Below are 20,070 nucleotides of genomic sequence, written 5' to 3' on the forward strand. Positions count from 1 at the left end.
AGGGTAATTTCAAACTCTTCACAATCGGAGGCATTGAGGGGTGACAACTGAGAAATTACCCGTTTTCGTGCCATGAACAGACATAAAAGAGCTTCTTTAGGCTTCGACTCGAACAGCTGCGTCGGGTAAGGACGCGTAATTAATCGCCTTTTTATCGTTCCTAATTGATTCGCAGTTGTTAAGCCTAATTTTATCGAGCTCAAGGCTAATTGATGCTGGACCGTTTGAATCGAGGTGATAAAAACTTCGCCGAGCGCAATGCAGCTTATATATTATGACCGATATCGTCACAGTGAAAATTCACACCCACCTTCTAACCGCGAATTAAACCCATTGTTCACGGCACGGTGTATATATATATATATATATAACCATAATGACGCCAGGTTCGGAGAAAGCCCGCGCAGCTCTAAAGATTTCTGAGTATCATTTGACTGGAGATGAAATTTTCCTCGCATTCATATTCCGCAGTTGCGTAAGCGAAAAATAACATAGAAGGACAAAGTCGAGTAAAAAAATTAATTAAACAAAAAAATGATAATGAAAGAAATCGGAATATTTGAAAATTTTTCCACTGTGTAGTCGATCGTACAACAACCGTACTATAAACGTTGTACTGAAACGAAAGGCGTGATTGCAGCTTTCCACCTGTCATGCGTACACACGTGTTACGTATGTACGTATGTATGTATAGAACGATGCAGATTAAACATTGTACGCAGTGTATGATAACGATGCATATTGATAGTTAGCCACAGTTGTCGCGAGGCACGTGTTGATTGAAATAATTCAACCCGGTATACAAGATTTCGGATGCAAACAGACACGCTCGTCGGACAAATCAATGGCTTTACTACTGCGGCTCAATGCGGACTGCGGAACGTTCGACGCTCGCAGGAACTTGTATTCTGTAATAAATAATCTGAAACAGGGCGAACCAAGGTACAAATCTGTCGACAATATGTCAATTAAATTCACTCTGCTCCGCATGTACGCCCACACGTTCAATTTCAATGGTACACATACCTATTGGGTATAATTCCGTGTCGCCTTCACCGGACTTTAATCCCCACCCGTTCGAATTTCATCTCTATTATACGAGCATTTCAGCTATCGGAGAATTTCATAAATTCCTCCCTGATCATCCTTTGTCGAATTCATCTATCAACTATGAATTTTACTCTGTCGATGAAAGAATATTAAGCAAAAGATATTTTCTGCTACAGTAATCAAAGCGATTATATTAATCTTCTATGGACAAAAAAGGCATTCTTGCAGAATACGTGAAAATATTGCAGCTAATTCTGCTGAGTAATATTGACACGAATTGTAACAAGAAAGGCGGGGAGATGTATAATTGTGCGTGTATTAAACATACCGTTCGTGACGAGAGGTTACGATTAGTAGTGACGAAAAAGATTGTATAAATTTGAAATTGTAAATGTAAATCGCTTCTCGTTAGTTTAATTTGCCTCACTACTGTTTGTCATTTATTTGCACACAGTCTCTCTTTACGTTTTCTGTTTTACGTTGAAATAATAAATAATCAGCGATGCTGTCCGCTTGAAGCTAATCAATGGCGACGTGCTCGTTACGGCTGTTTACAACGTTATTCGTTTTCGACGAAAAATGTTGATTTTTTTTATGATATAACTTCACCGTTAGTTTATAATCTTGAAGATACTTTACATTGACACTTTATGTTCAAGAATTGTTGCAGCTATCATTCAAACTATACGTTATCAAGACATTTCGTTGAGAGACGATTCAGTAAGTCGCGTTGCTTCGAAGAGCATTTAGCCGAGTGATTGTACGGAAAGAGTCTCTATTCGATAAAACAAGTGTACTCGCCGAACGCGTCTAACCACTAGATCTGCTCTATGACTCAAAGTCTATTCCCAATATTATCAATCTCTGTTTTTTACCGTCCCCGGAAATACTCGAATCGTTAGCTGATGGACCGGAAATCCTCGACGTATACGCGGTGAAACGCTTTCTGAATATCAATGGTACTAGTTAAAGGCAATTATGCGAAATACGTCCGGCAAAGCACTCTCGGCTTCATTGTCCTGCCGGGCATTTCGCAGGAATCCGATAGACATGCATCTGCAATTCACAATCCGAGTCCCACGCGAATCCCGCTGCTGTATCCATACAACAAGCCGGTTCTCTTTCTCTCTATAATCTCCGATTCTTTCAACGCCCTCGTGTAGGATTTTTGACATTTTTTGTTCGTTTTATTTTTCAGTTTTTCTCCACCACCGTTCCTTTTACCTTACATTTCGTTGTTTCCCTGCAGCAGGTGGAAAAAATCTCTCGCGCATAGATTCAATGCTCCAGGCATCAAACGTGAGTCGCCCACTCGACTTGTATATTTGCAGTTATTCATCCGTTATTACGTATCCTGCGAAATCGTCGCGATTCGAGGATTGAAACTCGCGGAACGTCGATTTTGCCCTCTTCGTACGGAATTCCGACAACGATCATCCGTCTTGATGTTATTACAGTACCTGTGCTCTACTGTGAATCTAAATTCACCGAATTAGTCAAGACGCTAAACTTAGCAGCGTATGAGTAAATATTGATGAACAGACATCGGTCTCTGCACAGACTCTATAAACGGATTCCTCGAGTCGATGGAATTTCACTCGTATAATTAAACCCCGCGTTCGGTATATATCGATATATCGCGACTAATGAGGCGCGTTGTTCGATTCGTTCGGTCCGTTACTGAATCAAGGTGAAAATCAGATGAAATTACGCCACTGTTGTTTACTTATCCGGAAAACCGACGGGGTCAGGTACTGTCCAAAATAAATGACGCCGCTTATCGATTGGATACAACCAAAGTATACGATAGTGTCCATGGAACCTCATTTCGGTACGAATAAACATTTCCACTTAGGGATACATCCTGCTAGCGAGCGGGTTTGTTTTATACTGCTGCGACGAGAAAATTTTAAAATAATAATAATAATAATAATAATAACAATAATAATAAAGACCGAGGATATTTTTACGGCTGCATTTTTCGAACCCGCTTTACACGAGGTCTGATTTCTTTGTAGGTACGTATTATATACGGATAATTTAATCGCGTTCGTTGTTACGACCCCGCATCGTGTCAGAATGGCGAAACAATTGCACATTAATCATACATTATAACAAGGTGAAAATAAAATTCCTGAAGAATATGCGTCGATGAATGCAAGGACTGTATCCTCGAGTTTCACGTCTCACGCAGAAATTACATCTCCCAACGGATAGGTATGGATAGATTGGAAGGTGAAACAACAGTACAATTTAATTTAGTTTTGAAACAAATGTAAAATGATTTATTTGTCTATCAGACAATGAATGACGTAATATGTGATATCAGTTATGAGAACAATAATTACGATGTCGAACTGTCTTCGAAACTAATTAATTGGGATCTCATTTGCCAGCCTCCGTGTAATTATATACGACCGACGTATATTATTCCCATATTCGACAGTATTTCCACGTCGGTTTGTTACGCATCGGTGCGCAGTTTTGTTCAACCGCCATATAACTCGTCCTGGGACGATCACGTTTCACGGTTGATTATTCTCGTTTTGTTTTGCTTCACCTTAGCAAGGTAAATCTCGTATTCAATACCGGATGCAATGTCGTCCTGCAATATTTTGCCTTAAAAATGGTAACAGTTTGAAATCAAATTGATATCACCAGATTAACAACTTGAAAAAAAAGATCCGTTATGTTTTATCGGAAGAAGATTGGATTTTATGGTGAAATGCAATTTGCATTAGACCCCCAAAAATGATGTTTTGATGGGTGATGCCATTTGTGAAATCGTTTATATTTACTTCGAGGTGTTTCAAGAACGCTTAGTGATTGGACAACAGTATTCGTTAAGTCGCCGGATCTCTCTCTACACCGAGAAAAATTGAGTCCTGAAATTGCATAAATTTTAACTTGTACGTAAACCTAATAAAATTTTAATAACAACACATATATTTGATTCAATTTGCAGAAACTTTTCGTTTCTGACAAATCAAACTGAATTCTGTAATTTAAAAACTATATGTTTCAGAAACTTCATTGATTCAAGTAGATATTTAATTATGTAAACTGTTTTCTACTGACTCAAACTCTCAAGTATCGTTGTACATAGAGATTGAGTCAAACAGCGGTGCTTCGATTTCTTAACATCAATTAAATTAAATGTTTTTTTTTTCATTACTCCTTTCAACTATTTTTGTTCTCGTTCTGTTTCTGTTCCGTAAATTAATGCAACTGTCATCGAATTATCATTTGCCGATGATTGTGAAAAGTTTCAAGTATTATTTTCGGCATTTCATATAGTAGGCCATTCTATACACGTGCATTCGCAGATTATGCCAATATGAAAAACATAAAATTCATTAATTCCGTTTCCATTCGGCATTCCTATAATCGATTTTGATACTACGATGATGATAGAAAAAAAATTAAACATATCGTACGAATCCTTCCAGCTCATATTAATCATCACGTTTGAAGTTGGCAATAATCCAACGATCGAGAAATATATTAGATCCTATTGACGCTGAGAAATCTGATGATTCGAAAAACAACCTTTTACAATCGGTTGCAACTCATTGAAATCTTTGATTACACATGTCGACAAGGAAGTGTCGTAAAATGTCAGAGGAAGCGTGATATTTAATCACAGAATTCACCGTATAAGTCAATTCCTCTCCCCGACATGCAGGAAGACTTCCGGGATCGAGAGTTTCCCTCCAAATTTTAGCTGCTGGCATAAGAACACGCGTAGGTAGCTCAAAGACCGAAAGTCGAGCATTGAAAATCCAAACTTAGTATAAGGTCAAACGAACAGACGTAAATCTGCAGAAAGTCTCGCCTTCGTGGGACGTGGGGTGGAATTGAATGGGGCCTGCGGAGGGTCGAGGGACGAGTCGTACGGTATATATCCTTCCAATTCACCCCCTCATTCACACTCGGCAAACGCGCGCATCGGTTGAATGGAAAGTCAGTTCGACTCTTGCATTTCCGTGCTGCTCGTCAATATCTCCATATAATTGCAGGAGCATCGGTCGTTGAGACGAATGAACGAGTTTATAATACCTACATATATTTCGGGGGATTAGCGAAGGCTGATGAAACGTTGAGCTGCGTAACGGGGATGATAAGTAGCGCGAATCAGGAGCAACAGTGCCGGAATAGAGGGACGGAAAACGGGAAAGGAAGAAATACTCCATCAGTTTCATGGAGTATAGTTGTAAGTTGTAACACCGTATAACGTTTGCGCATGCGTCTCTCGGCGTCGCGGCGCCCGGATTTAGTGCGCTCGGCACCGCGACGCGGACAAGACGCTCTTCCCGCTTTTCAAATATCTTCGGCCACCGACCGCGGTCGGAGATATGGCAATTTTTCGACGCCGATGATTATCAGAAAAATAACGAATGCTGTTTCAACTAATATCTGTATAACCTAAAACAAAAGATATGTCTGATTCTTTTTTCTTTAGCTTTGTTTTCACGAGCAATAAGTTATCTCACATTTCGATAAGTGCCACCGTGAAGATAGGTAATTCGAACTCGCACAGTTTTGTGAAACATACGTACGATACGTTTAATTGACAGTAAAATATCCGGTTTGCAACGTTTTCCACTAATCGGTATAAAAAAAAAAGTGTCATCTTTATCGTGCTTGAAAATTTTACTGAAATTACATGCGTTACAGAAATCGCAACGCCAAAGTGTTATTTTCCGCGTTGTGCACGAAAAAAAATGTGCAACTCCGTCCTCCAAAAGTTTTGGCCCAAGAACAGACTGGATCCTTTTGACGAAAATATGGCTTTTTTGTGTAAGTATTATTTTTCTTTAACGATGTGTGAATGTTATCTGTTACCCACGTGAATTGGCCAAAGATCAACGAAGCTTGCAAAAATGTCGTTATAGACTAAAAACTCTTAGAACACGTGAAAAAGTTCAACAATGTATGATCAACTCCCATATTTGATAGCTCTTGTCTCACTTAGGCAGGCTCTAGAAATTTTAAGTGCAATATCTGTCGCCTGTAAAGGAGAGTCAGTCAACCGTAAGGTCAGACATTCTTGGCGACATACCTTCTTACTCAGTTAGTCGTACTCGGTACGGTTTACCATGTGGTTGGTTGATTCACGTGTTTACTGCTGCGTTGTAGAGATTTGCAGTAATTTTGTAATTGTATCCAATTAGTGTTTGAAAGAAAAAAAAAATGTGCTTTTCCAAGTAATTGCAAAATATGCGGTGTATTATTGTGGAAGCTTTTTCCGAGAAATGTGACGATAATAATTGTCGGATAGAAAGTGGGTTTCCCGATTATAATTACTAAAATCATTCCTGTGGCGAATGTTTTACTAAATATGTACCTAGATTTTGAAAACGACTTCGTTTGTGAGGAAAGTATTTTATGAAAAGAAACCCCTATTTCTCTCTAAGAATTGGGATTTATATGTATTTAATATGTCCTTAACTAACTATTCGCACGCGTTACGCATCAGCTGTTTTTAAACCAGTCTCACCCGATTCTTACAGCGTTGCTGCAATGTTGTTGCAAAAAATTTCGCTGAATTTCAAGGTGTCCTAAAAGAAATACGACATCAGTTTATTCGACTGCTAAATAAATCCGTACTTTCAAATTACCGCGGAATGTTTATCAAACAAAATTATTTCCTTTCAATGTTTCGTCCAGCAATTTCGTTGAGATCTCCATTGAAATGTCGAGACGTCTTTTTGCGCGAAAAAAAAAGAAAGAAAAAACAAATCAGGCTCTCTCTGAACTACCGAATGCCACGCGATAAGCATGGGTTGAATCTTTGCAGACTGCATCGTGCATCTTTATATGCGGCGATTAATGATCCAAGATTGACGTGCATGAGAGTGTCGCTCTATTAATCAAGATAAATCGTTGAAGCTTAAGTTAGCAGCCGAGTGTGTTGAACTTCATTCAAGTAGGATAACGCAGTTCAGTCTTATGCCCATCATTCCAGAAACAGTTACGAGGATTCATGATATTTGACAAAATTTCGATTGTCGCCTTTCGCTGCCTCGTTCCAACAAAAATTAGAATCTTTATCTGCAAACTCTGACTGCTGACTTCATCGAAGTGTGGTTTCACCCTTTTGCGATTTATTTGCAAATAACCATCGGATTGGGGATACTATTTTTATCCTGGTGACTCAAAGCCATAAATTTTTTAAAATAATCGGCTGTTTTTAAGTTCAACATAATATGACGTGATTGACTAAAAATTTTAATATCCTCAGCTTATTTTATCTTTTCAATACGTTTTCCGTATCTTTATCAAATTTTTCCACGTATTTAATTTATAACTCACGGAGCCTAGTTGAGACACGAATCGTTTTATCTTCTACAAAACCGATGTATCAGAATAGAATTTGTATCAAATTTCATGAAAACCCTTGTACAGTTATACGAACGGTTTTGAAGTTATCCTGCGAAAAACGTCGTTTCGAGTAAAATGCGTGGAAAGTCTAAAAGACAAACCATTGAAACAAAATTTCTCATAATTTTCACATTATATTTATCGATATTTAAACAATCATTTCACAGTTTTTGGATACGAAGTATTGAATATAACCTAATGTATACTGGCCGATAAGAGCGTACTTAGAAAAAAAAATGTACTTGATCGTAGACATGAATCCGGCTTTACTCATCTGAAATAAAAACAAAAAACCAATAGCATTTTAATCTTCAGGCTTGTGATTATGCTACGAATTAGATTGAATTTAAAATTTTGTAATCCAAATTTTTGTGTACAGTTGGAAAAAGAAAATTGAAAATTTGAATTTTTTACCATTCGTTTAGCTCGTAAAACAAAAACTACCAAAGCAATCATGATTATCCTAGTTCACGCGATAGGTAAAGGTATAATAAAGATGCTGTAAAAATTTGAGCGTGATCGGTTTATTGCTTTTTGAGGTACCATGTTTAAACTTCTGAAAAATGCTGTTTCGAGAAAAACGCGTTTCAAACTTGAACTGTACAGTACACAATGAAAATCTTGACTCACCATCAATCCGCTACGAATGGACCAAACAATACTTCTTGCTCTCCTTCACGGAACTCGTGAAAAGCCGCGTGCTCTTCTCTGCTGGAAATTCTTTTCGAAGCTAAAAATAACAATAAAGCTAGCATCTCTCCACCCCAGAAACTTTGCTTATTTGCGAGCTTTTCCACATCAATAGCAGTTATTAAAAATTAACATCGAAATCCATTGCGAAAAGTGACCCAACTCCCCTTATAAACTTCAATCTCACCGCACATCGCGAACCGACTTTTGATCTCGAACGATCAGCCGTCCTCGAATATTTGCACCGAATTAGAATGGAGTAGACAAACTTTACTCAACTAAAGTCAGCCCGCGTACCTTCATTCGCAAAGTGTTTCGCATTAGGTACCACGAAATTAAAATTCAGGTTAAAATGCGGGCGTCACGGTGGATAGTCGAAGGTTTTTCACGGTATCCTATTTCTTATCGAGCGCAAAAAAGAATCACATCGCAGTCACTCGTTCGTCTATCCAAGATTTTCTCCACAATCGTCCCGAGTGCTGACGGGATCTTTTATGTCCCCTGCACCCGTACGTTCGCATATGTGCCCAATGCTGTCGGGATCGATATTGGTAAATAAACAATAAGGGTTATTTTGGGGTGGAATCTCGGTCGTAAAAATTTCAATATACCTTACGAATATATATTACCGACCCGCCTCCGCTCCTCGTGAGATTCGGCTACTTCGCATAATGGGAGGAACTCCTGGGCTATACATAAATCAAAATGAGAAAATTTCAATCGAATATCTTTGCCGCCGCTTCGTCATTCAAATATGGATAATATTATTAGATCAGCCGTGTTGAAATATCTGACCCTGAGTTATGGCTGGCGATCAATTAGGTGCTCTTCGGGCATGCTTGATTTTTTTTCTCAACAAACTTCGTTTTCGTATTGATCAGCTAATTATCCGACCTCGTGATGCAAGCTATTTTCCCATATTGGAAAATACAGCTATCGAATAATTTTCGAAAACAAACTATTTACTGGAATCTTTAGAGAATTTTTTCGACAAAATAGCTTTTCTTTTACACCGCTTGTATTAGTCGGAGAAAAACTACTTTTTCCCGAAATTTTTAATCATCCTATTATGAAAATGCATAATTCAACTACGCTTCATCACTATGATTGAATAAACAAACTGAATTCATCATAATTGCCCAGCAGTCTTGAAACATAAAAAATTGTGTTTTAATGTACATGGTAAAATGTTGAAATCGCTTGGAAAAGCTTGAACTTCCAAGAGTGTTTTGAGTTCGTATTTCAGCAAACACGAGCAATAAATACTTTGCTTTCAAAGCTCTGCTCTTCTTTGTGTTTTTTGTAAAAACTTTGACAAATTTTAAACAGCACTCAAGTCAAAGTTTTTCATAAGCTGTTTAGACGTATTTTTTCGATGGAACAAACCGACGAATCTCAAGTCAAAAGACAGGGCGAAAAATTTTATTGTAATTTCTGCACCGTCTGATGTTTCTCAAATCCTACTCATTCAATCTTAAGCAGTTATGGATGAAAAAAGTGTTTTGTTCGAAAAGAAACAAGCACTAAAATTAATAATACACAATCCTATTAGCATGTGTTGATTCGTTTCCGAAACTCTTTCTATTGGACTACTTTTTGCAAGTGCTTCGCTACGATAATATCGCGTTAGCTGTAGAGCTATGAAGAAAACAATAAAGATACGGATAAAATAAATAATAAATAGCCGCTCTTAATTATGCTATATCATAGTTTTTCTAACACGCGGCTTTGCTAATATTGTGTGCGTATCAATCAAGCACGTCGTTTCTATCCTCGATGATCAAGCTGCGTCGTAGCTCTTTTTAATCGATTTCACTTCACGCCTTTCAACCACCGTCAGGTTTCTCGTGATGATGTCGACGATGCGGCCTTCCGTAGTAATCTGAGATATCGGAGCTGACTTCAAGCGTGTGAAAATGCCGAAAGTTTCCTAAATCATTTGCCGGGTAGTGTTTCAAGTCACGTAACATTGCTCCACTTAAATCAACCTCTAGCCTCGCGCTTCTTTCTTCTTTCTTATCACCCATTCAAGATCGGTCAAAGACTTTTACTCCCTAAGCTCCGTGAAATTTTTCCGTGCCAATTGCCCCCGGAATTCGTGGTGTGAATTCCTTACCGTTCAACCTATAGATTAGCCTAAAACACCTGTTAATTTTAAAAGGAGTTGTTCGACGTTCATCGACATTTAACGGCAGTTACTGTATCACAGAAATGTTGAAAAAATTATTAGCCAAAATGAACCGGTCTAAATTTAATCCCAATCGAGTTTTTTTTTAAACTTTACAGAAAATACAAAGTCAGTATCGTTTCAATAACAGAGACAATTTCCGAAGAGATTTATTCTATTTATATGACATTCAGTTGAGTAAAAACAATTACACACGTTTCATTTCTGCAACTCTACTACCGGAAACTGCTAGTTATTGTGTGACATTTGATTGCGGTGAGTTTTGGTTTCTTGAAACAGATTTCTGTCATTGCCATAAAAAAAATTACGGAAACTCTGAGAAATTCGCTCAACTTTACGCTACTGTTTTATACCTAAGCTTACTTTAAAAAAAAAAATCAGGTTCTTTTTTCACGTGCCGTTCCGCGTTCCTAACCAGTTCCGTAATCTGTTATTATTCCCTTAATATCGTAACAAGAATTATTGTTCCCATAAGAAAAACGGCGCGATCATCGTGGGCGCTTTTATAGAATCTTATTAGCTTGTTCACATGTCGAAAAAAAGGTTTAAAAATAGCCGGACGTTTTGACAGGCTCGTAGTTTCTTTTACGACAGGGTTAAATTTATTGTACAGTTATATAATACACATACATGCACATAAAGAGTAAAATAATAAATTAGACCGTATAAAATGTTCGCCTCTCACGTTTTTACTCAGCTTCAGTTCTTTGCTGCAGCTTTTCACTCGACGCGGGCAAAAACGAGGGGTGGACTAATGGGCCTCGGTAATTTCTCGCCGAAGTATCAGGCGGTCAATTCGTTGGTCGGAGCTCTTGACCACGCTACGACAAAGATTCTCGCGACACGAGCCATGTGAATTCTTTCATGTAGAAGCGAGGAAAATGTATCGGTTGAATTTTTGATTCACTGTAACAATATGCACTTTATTTCACTCGTGTGAATGGACATAAGTATCGAAGTTTTTTAGGGGTGAATTTAAACTCCTTTGCGATTAAATCTGCAATTCAATCCCATGGAAATTTGCTTCGCATAGATACTCTGCAATGGACTTTTCTTTTCCGGACTTATTTAGTTGAAAGACAAGGCTTGTTTGTTTCGAAACAATTTCCCTCTCAAATAATTCAGACAATGATTAAGATGTAAGCATGGTTTACGACGGAAAGCTCGAGTTTCGTACAGCAAGAGAAAGCCTTGTCTCATTACCTACGATCAGACTTTTAACGAAAAAGAATGACATATGTTTAAAAACCGAATCGTTGACTTGAATGATAGGCCTCGAACTGCTGCCACTTTCCAATTTCGTTTTTAACAATTGTTTTTTTTTTCGGCTCGTAGCTAATTCTCTTGTGTATAAATAATTCGAAATATAATGCATATTTTTTCATCGCATTTAATGAGGATAATATCTAAATTAAAGAAATTCGCAAACACAGTAGAACACACGCCAGTTTCGACAAGAGAGATTCTTTTTATAATGTGATTATTTCTGAGAAAAAACCACCAAAATGCGGTCAATGTTTTGTTCGTCTACTCAGGTATTGCAAGCCCTTAATCGAGGTAATCCGACACAGTCGTCATTAGCTGACATTGATACTGCTGTCGTTATCTTAACCGATGCGTTGTCGCATTATATCAGCGTGCTCTGGCCCTTTATTTACGAGGCTCGCTACCCTGACTTGGGTCTCTCGCAATTTCGATGATAGGCAGGTAACGGGCAAGAATTGCTTTGGGGATAACGCGTTGCTCATATAGTCCCAGCGCTTTCCTCGGTTCATTCATCTGTCCATTCGCCTGTCCTGCACCCGTCCATTTAAGCCCCTGCGAATAAGATGACCGCGTATATCGAAATTGGAAGTTTCGCTCAACCTTCAACGAGACCCACCTCAGCCATTCAGGAATGATGGTGATGAAATTTAGATGAAAGAGGTTGATGAATAATTCTGAGTATCAAAATAACTCACAGAATTGACGGGGTCCATTCATATTGTAGGTATAAATATTTCATTCTGAAAGCTTTTATCAATTGCAAATACACGAATTTCACTCCTTGTGTTATTACAACGCTACGATAAAAGAATTTTTATCCCAGTCAAGCTGCAGGTCCAACGTATAATATTCACTCGCTTTACACCGTAATTATACATACGATTCCGCCGATTTTTACGTAACTCGTACGTCTTTGCAGTGAATAATTCAACCCCGAAAGTTGAATTTGTATATATGCTTATCGCAGCAGAAATTTCTTTTCATCTCTTCATGTAACATTTGTAACATCGTTGTCAGATTTACGATACCGGAAGAACGAAATACTCGCATACGTAAATTCGCGCGAACGTTTGATACAGTAATTTTTCACGTGTGCGGGGAATGTGAATGAACGAAAAAAATTTCGTATATACTTTATGCAGTACTATACAGTGTCGACTTAAAGTCAGATACGTGGCAGTGACAGTTTTTAGGGGTGAAAAGTTTGGAAAATTGTTTCAAAAGTTTTTTGGTAACAGAAAAAATGGCTTCGGAAGAAACGAAACAAAGTTTCTGGTCTCCCTCGCGTATAAGGGAGCGAGAGAAGAACAAAGAATGAGAGACAGAGCGAAAGAAAGTGAGAAAGCGAGCAGAGTTCGATGCTGCGAAACCGACACGATTGAATTTCTTTCGGGTGCTAAAGTATGCGGGAATATGAGAGAACGTTTTTCGTGTTAAAAAGAGGTCAGAGGTCGTGTACGAACCAAGATTTTCAGGATCACTTTGCTTATTCCTGTTCTTACTCTTGTCGCAAATGTCATTTTTGCGTGACTTAAAATCCAGGGCACGAAAGGATGCACTTTCTGTGTTCATAACGTCTTAAATCAGTTCGGTTCAATCCACTCGAGTCTTAAAGCAGTACTGAATTTTGATGAGATCATAAGTCCGGCGGACAAAAATCACCGGATTTAAACGATCTGCGGCAAAAGTATCCCCGGAGATTTCTCAGAGTATAAAAAGTGGATAATTAGAATGCGGGAGATGGAAACCGAAAGAATATTGTAGAAAGGGAAAATTGAAGTTGGATAATTCTTTCCCCAATGCGGACGTGATTAAAACGAGTCGCTGCCTTCGCCCCTCGTCAAGCAATGCATATATTTCGAAATACCAATACCTTGGTGACGCTATATCCGGTTGACGATGACCAGCAATCAGCGTGCCCGATAAAAAATAACACGAAATCAGGTTTCCGCAAAATTTCGTTTCATAGGCTAATGAATAAAAATTAATTAGTTTTCCACGATTTTTTCGTCACATTCGATCCACAATAAGTATAATACCGGCTGAAACACACGATTTGAAAATCAAGTATTTGCTTCATTAATACTTCAACTTTCACAGATCTGGAAAATCACTCGCGTTATTAGTTCACACGTTGTTGACAAATCACTCAATATTGCAGTATGACGGTTGTGACAAGTGCCAATAGTTATTACTATCGCATGCATAGTAACTCTGGTGCACCTACTGCATCGGTTTGAAAGGTTCAGGAAAAATTCCGAACTAAACTTTATGCTGTAGTTATATCACGGTTTGCTGTCCCTTGCAGAATATTCTAGCTTCAGGCAGTTTGTAACAGTTCATGATTCTATAACAAATGCGCGTGCAATATTAAAAGTTATTTGGCACGGCTGCGTTTTCTTTTTTTCTTCACCGGTGGCACATTCAGGTAATTTATCGAGCACCGTAAAAGTGTTTCAGAGTAATATTTTAACTTTCTATGGGTTTCCATCACACGGCTATAACGTGCCATCCCTTGGGTGGGAGTAAAAATGTTGAGGCATCAGGAAATTTAAAGATATAATAACGAATTTACAAAGACACACAAATCTGTTTTCTAAAATTTCAAAATGCAGATGATCAACAATATAGAAACTTCAGTGCGAACAAGAATGTATGGAATGCCGAAAAACAGAATCTTCGAAATTTTGGCTCTCTGTGTTTTGACGTGAACTTACGCTTTTTGTCAAAATTTTGTACTTGCGACCCTTCGATTTTCTAAACCTTCGACATTTTTTCACCAACTTCCAAAGATTGCAACAATATCGGCATCATTAAATTTGTCGAAGAATTTCTCCATGACTCAGGCAAGTTTGAGACCTGCGACAAAAAAAGTTGCGAGCACAATATATACAGTATATACACCACACGCCGATTTACGACATTGCGCAGAAAATAAGTGATCAAAGTATGTCATACGTTGTTACTGCGAAGTAAAGAAGAAAGGTATGTGTACTTGAAAATTTCGCAATAGAGATTTTCACCATTCTTCGTGCCTTTACGGGCCTGAGAAAACAAAATATCAAAGTCTTGAAGGATCAGCGCAATTTGTGCGCTTCGAAGAAAGGTAATAGATTTCGAGTCTCGAACAGATAACTCGTGAGTATTTGCAGTATTCGGCCTGAGTTCCTAAATTAGAATCTCCGATATCGCGAATACGATTTATTAAAGGTATAACAGACTGCTCTCGTTTATAGCCATAAGCGCCGATATGCGTGAGTCTTCATTTCTGGAAAGAAGAAAAAAAAAAAAAAAACTGAAATCCGTGAAAAGAAGACGTTGAATTTCGTATGAAACCTCATTTCAACTGTGTACACTTGCACCCTCGCTACATTATACCTGGTACACTTCAATCTGTGTGCAGTCTCTGTACGTGAATATACCAAGATTAACTCTTCACCTCGTGTGCTGAGCTCGTTCACGCTGCTCTAGTTTTCAACCGGCAACCGAAAAGCGAACCTGAAATAACTGACCGATCGGACATTGGACGATGTAAATTAGCTGTCTCCGGGCGGTTGAAAATCAAGGGAAAACGCGATTTACGTCAGGCTCTTAGCATGATTTCAATGATCTCGAGTAGCCACATGTTAGTGTTATTATCTACTAACATATGCTATTCGTAAATTATTGACATAACCTTGTCTTTTTTAATTTTTCACACAAACCGTACGGACGGAAATCACATGTATAATCTAATGTTTTGTTCCAAATGGTGCAGAATTGAATTTCTCAGCTGAAAACTAACGCTGTGCAAGAGGCTTTGATTATGCCCGAAAATTATTCAATAAATTTCTCAGATACCGTACGGAACGCTGATGAATGCTTTTTTCTACATCACTGTTGTACAGCCGTGGATCATCTATAATTTCCCATTTCGCAATTCCAACTTGAATCACCTTTACGCCTCGTGAGCTTTTTCCACAAAGGCTTTACCTCGATTAACAGTTTTTCATTTGGAACCGTCACCCTCGTTAGTCATTTATTCATTTACGTTTTCACTATGCAGACAAATCTGTGTACCAGAATGAGGTTAAATTTTCAACATGAATAAAGGCGCAAGATAAAACACAGAAATCAATTCGGATATAATCAACCTTTTACGGAAAATGGGATTGCTGCGGCTTCAATTTACTCCCAATCCATTCCATGTGGGAATCCCGTTTACACGAAGGAAATCTTTCTTCGCTATTTTTATTCTCGTGTTTACCGGCACGGTGCGAAAATATAATTTGTTCAAACCGTGTCTCAACCTGCGATCCATGCTCATATTACTTATGATAATGTTCATATTCCGAACCATTTGGCGATGAATCCTAAGTCATTCACGCATTTTCTATAACTGACATACTCATTGTAAGGATTTCCGTCTCCGTGGAAAGCTTTCTACGTTCATGAGAAGGTCGAGTTTACGCCGTGGACATACGGTGTGTATGTATGTGCGTACAGACAGCAGGGATTTAGCGGTGATGCGGGAATTAGCAAGGGGTTGAAAAAGTCGGGAGAGAATGGAAAACAATGGATGTTTGAAAGAGGAGTCGGTCAATTTAACCTTACCTTCTTTCGCAAATATTCCGTAGAGAAATTTTCTTGAAAATACATAGCTGGAGGAGAAGCTCCTTTGTGATAATTGCACGTCTACTTTTATTGCTCGTAATTTCTCTTTCTCCACACACAACAGCAAACTACAAATGCGGTACATCTCTTACGGAAAACTTGAAGTATACGTGTACTTAATACCAATCTGGCCAAATGCTTTAGAATCCGACTCTGTGAATGCTTTCGGCTTTTTTAAATTCACCCTTCGCATCTCGTTGCTAGTTGGGTATCTCTTAATTAACTCACGGCCAATTACTGCCGGTCTGTACACCACAAGCGGTGGCTGCACTTGAGAAGTAAAAGAATATCTTATACATATCCACTAAATAACGTAATCATATTTCACTTATCAACGCCAATGCACGCTATACGCCAATTTATCGTCACAGATTCGATCTTATCGAGGACTGAGTGTGTAATTATACTTGCGGCCAGATTTACGATCGGCTTGTTCATCGTCACTATAATTATAACCATAACACGTCGATTTCACTTTCCTCTTTTTCCTTGCTTTCATCGTTTCGTTTTCCTAATTTCAACCAAACATACACCGGCGATTATCGATTAGGGAATATGCACCATTCAAGGATAAAGTGTACTCTGTAACTTTACTTTCGAAGAAGCAATAAAAGACGCTCAACAATCCGCGATTATTTATTAAATCGCCGATCACGAAAAGAGTAGGGGAAAAATATTGATGGAAAGAATATTCTCGATATATTGCGATCGTATAAATTTCACCAACGAATAGTTTCGAGTCATATCAACGATCCAGAAACTCAGCTGACCTGAGCATCCTTCGTTAACGTCTGATTGACGTGTAATCCTATACATTTGTACAAACGTATGATCGTATATGTTATACCTAGGTTATACATGTGACATATTTCAAGTACAAAATTAGACGAAAGCTGGATATCGTGCGCCAAGGTTATATCGATCAACCGCTAATTACAAATTCAGTATATAACAATACATCAATCCTACGTATATAATAAGTACGGGATTCTCCACATCAATTCGACTTACCTTCACGCCTCCTCAGCTTCGATTTTTTTGTTCTTCTGATATGTCGTTGTACGAGGTATGTGAGAAGACCTTTCATGGTTTTATTCAGATTTTTTGTGTTTTAAATTTTCAAAGTGCATCACATTCAAAATTTATGTGATTTTTTTTTCAAAGTGTTGTATCCCGGAAACTATTCACGGTACAATGATGAACAGAATGAACAAACTTTGGGAAATTGAATGAACCTTCGAATGAAAGATGTTTCATAATTTTCACAGCTTGTCCGAGTCTTGTTTTTAACGATTTGAGAGCAGAATAACTTTTTTCTCAAAGCTGGACTATTTGATTTTCTCGATTTTTCAAATAGATTTCTTGGATCTTTCACATGAACCACAAAGAAAATTTCATCGTGGTAGGCAAATTCGTTCATGATGAAGTAAAGTAGATAAAAATGAAAATTAATATTACATGAATCCGATTTGGGGTTACCGTGACGACTCAGAATAAAAAATACTCGGTTTATGGCAAAAACTAATTTATTTGGAAACGACTCTTCTCACATAATCGTACAACATATCAGAAGATGAAAAAAATCGAAGATTATGAGGTCACTAAGCAAGTTAATTTGACGTGGACAGTCCCATATGTGTAAGTGATTTTGGAATTCGATCGTAAAATAATACTTTTTTTGGAAAAAAAAAACACATCTGCACTTGATTACCGCTTCTATTTTAACAACTGCAAAACTCGCGATGTTTTATCGGGAGGGAAAATGCCTTTTTCCTACCTCATCTACTCCAACTTCGATGAAATATTCGTCAGATATATTATCGAACGATATATTTCTCACGCTCAGAATAACCCTTACTCTTGTTTCAGGGAGGAATTATGAGGAGAACGCGGAGGGTAAAATGATATCGAGCATGTAAATCGCAAAAGTGAAAAAAAAAAAAAAAAAAAAAATGCGGTTCGCCAACTTTGAGAGGATTTCCTAAAACAATAAATTTACTTTAAAAACAAGAGAAAGAAGGAACAAAAGAAGTGAAAAAGGATAGGAAAATGAGACCCAAGCGAATTAAAAAAGAATTATACTTCAGACTGCTAAGATACAGACAATGTTTAAAATACCGAAAGATTATTTAGCTTTGAGAGAATTTTTACGTGAATTCATCGTGTATAACTACATTATACGTACAATATAAATACAGGCTGCAGTGACAAAAATATTTTAAAAAAAAAAAAAGAAACAGGAAATATAAATAAATATACAGGATAAAATAATTACGAAATCGATCTAAAAATGAATGAAGATAGCATGAAAACGTCGCATGCGTGTAAAACTGCTTTGAAGATAATTTATCTTAAATATACACGTAAATATGTGATTGAAACTCATTAAATGTATCTTTTATTTTTCTGGCTGTGATTTTTGAATAAATAATACGTATATATAGTTATGCGCCAAAACTCCGTGGGTGCAAGGTCAACATTTATTATCCATAAAAAAACTAATAATAACAACAAAAACAACAGCAACAATGACAACAATAATAATGACCATAATTTAATATATATATGTATATACATATTCGTGTAAAGGCTGATTATATAAAATATATTATATGTCAACAAATTATTGCCCACCTACCATGCACGTAAAAGCAGTCAGTATGGTTTAGATGTGTAAATTGATCCAAGCCCGCAATAATAAATAGACAGTGATTGTGGCCATCTATGACGTGATCGATAAACTGTAAATAGGTATGCACGTAAACCGCGGTGCGTTAAGTTAATTTAGTGTTTTGCCATTAATAATAGTGTAGCCGTTTATATGCCATTACCCTTGATGTCCGTAACCACACAATTGACACATAAATTAAAATATGATAATAAATACCGCGCACAAGTATAAAAGCCATTGTAACCTGTAACCAAAAATTGACCAAAGACAAGCGAAAAAAAGTATAAAAGACGAGACCGGTCGCGGTGTGCGGTAAATTAATTAATCGAGTAATTGATCAGGCCTCATTGAGATTGAAACATTCGCGCTACCTCTCGGAGGCTGGGGAAAATAGAAGAAAAAAGTAAATGAGCCAAGCCAAAAGAGACAAAAAAAAAAAACAATGCTATTAAAGAAATCAAAGACTTTCTAGCTTGTACCTATAATGTCTAATTGACCGCATCGAGAACGTTTGCAAGTAAAGAAACTAAACGGTATCGAAGAAAAAAATTACTGGGGAATTAAAAAATAAAAATTATGACGGAGGTTCTTCGTAGAAATTTTTTCACACCAACCTAAAGGCGAGTGAAGAAATAAAGAGGAGAAAAAGAGTAGGACAAAGGAAGAAGAAGAAGAAGAAAATGGAGAGCCGGAAGTGAGGCTAAGATGCGAGAGCTCAACGAGTCCGCCTGTGCAGCGTTGTACGAGGGCGTCGAGTGGGCTGGGCCAGGAATCGTCGCGACGCTCGTCGTCCTCGCCGTTGTCAACGTTATGGTAGTCCTGGGGAACGTTTTGGTCATTCTGGCCGTTTACCACACGTCCAAATTGAGAAACGTGACCAATATGTTTATCGTCAGTCTCGCCGTTGCGGATCTAATGGTCGGCGTAGCGGTTCTGCCGTTTAGTGCCACTTGGGAAGTATTTAAGGTAAGAATATTTACCCCTTCTTGGGTTTTACCGTGATTTACATCGTTCATTTTTGCAATTTAATTTCAACTTGACAATGTTCACTTTTATCCGCGGACTTTACGTTCAATTATCTTGCTCACGAATCGTGTATCGTGGGAAATAATAGAAATAAAAATGCCTGCGTCCCGAAAGTGAAACTGAATTTGATTAAAAACATCTC

At 37.8% G+C, this 20,070-nt stretch overlaps 1 protein-coding gene across 6 annotated transcripts in view; it reads left to right on the top strand.

The window, feature by feature from the left end:
- Positions 1–20,070, top strand: part of LOC107221926 (octopamine receptor Oamb) — a 120,388-nt gene that overhangs the window by 90,591 nt on the left and 9,727 nt on the right. For 5 of the 6 annotated variants that reach the window (XM_046731398.1, XM_046731414.1, XM_046731394.1 and 2 more), the window contains one exon: positions 18,101–19,868. In XM_046731398.1, the coding sequence (XP_046587354.1) occupies positions 19,608–19,868 (261 nt within the window). In that variant the 5' untranslated portion in view covers positions 18,101–19,607. Of the gene's footprint in view, positions 1–5,350; positions 5,851–18,100; positions 19,869–20,070 lie in introns of those variants that run through there. The other variant, XM_015661108.2, reaches the window with a different exon arrangement.

The sequence above is a fragment of the Neodiprion lecontei genome, chromosome 1 (genome assembly GCF_021901455.1).
Source record: "Neodiprion lecontei isolate iyNeoLeco1 chromosome 1, iyNeoLeco1.1, whole genome shotgun sequence".
NCBI lineage: Eukaryota > Metazoa > Arthropoda > Insecta > Hymenoptera > Diprionidae > Neodiprion > Neodiprion lecontei.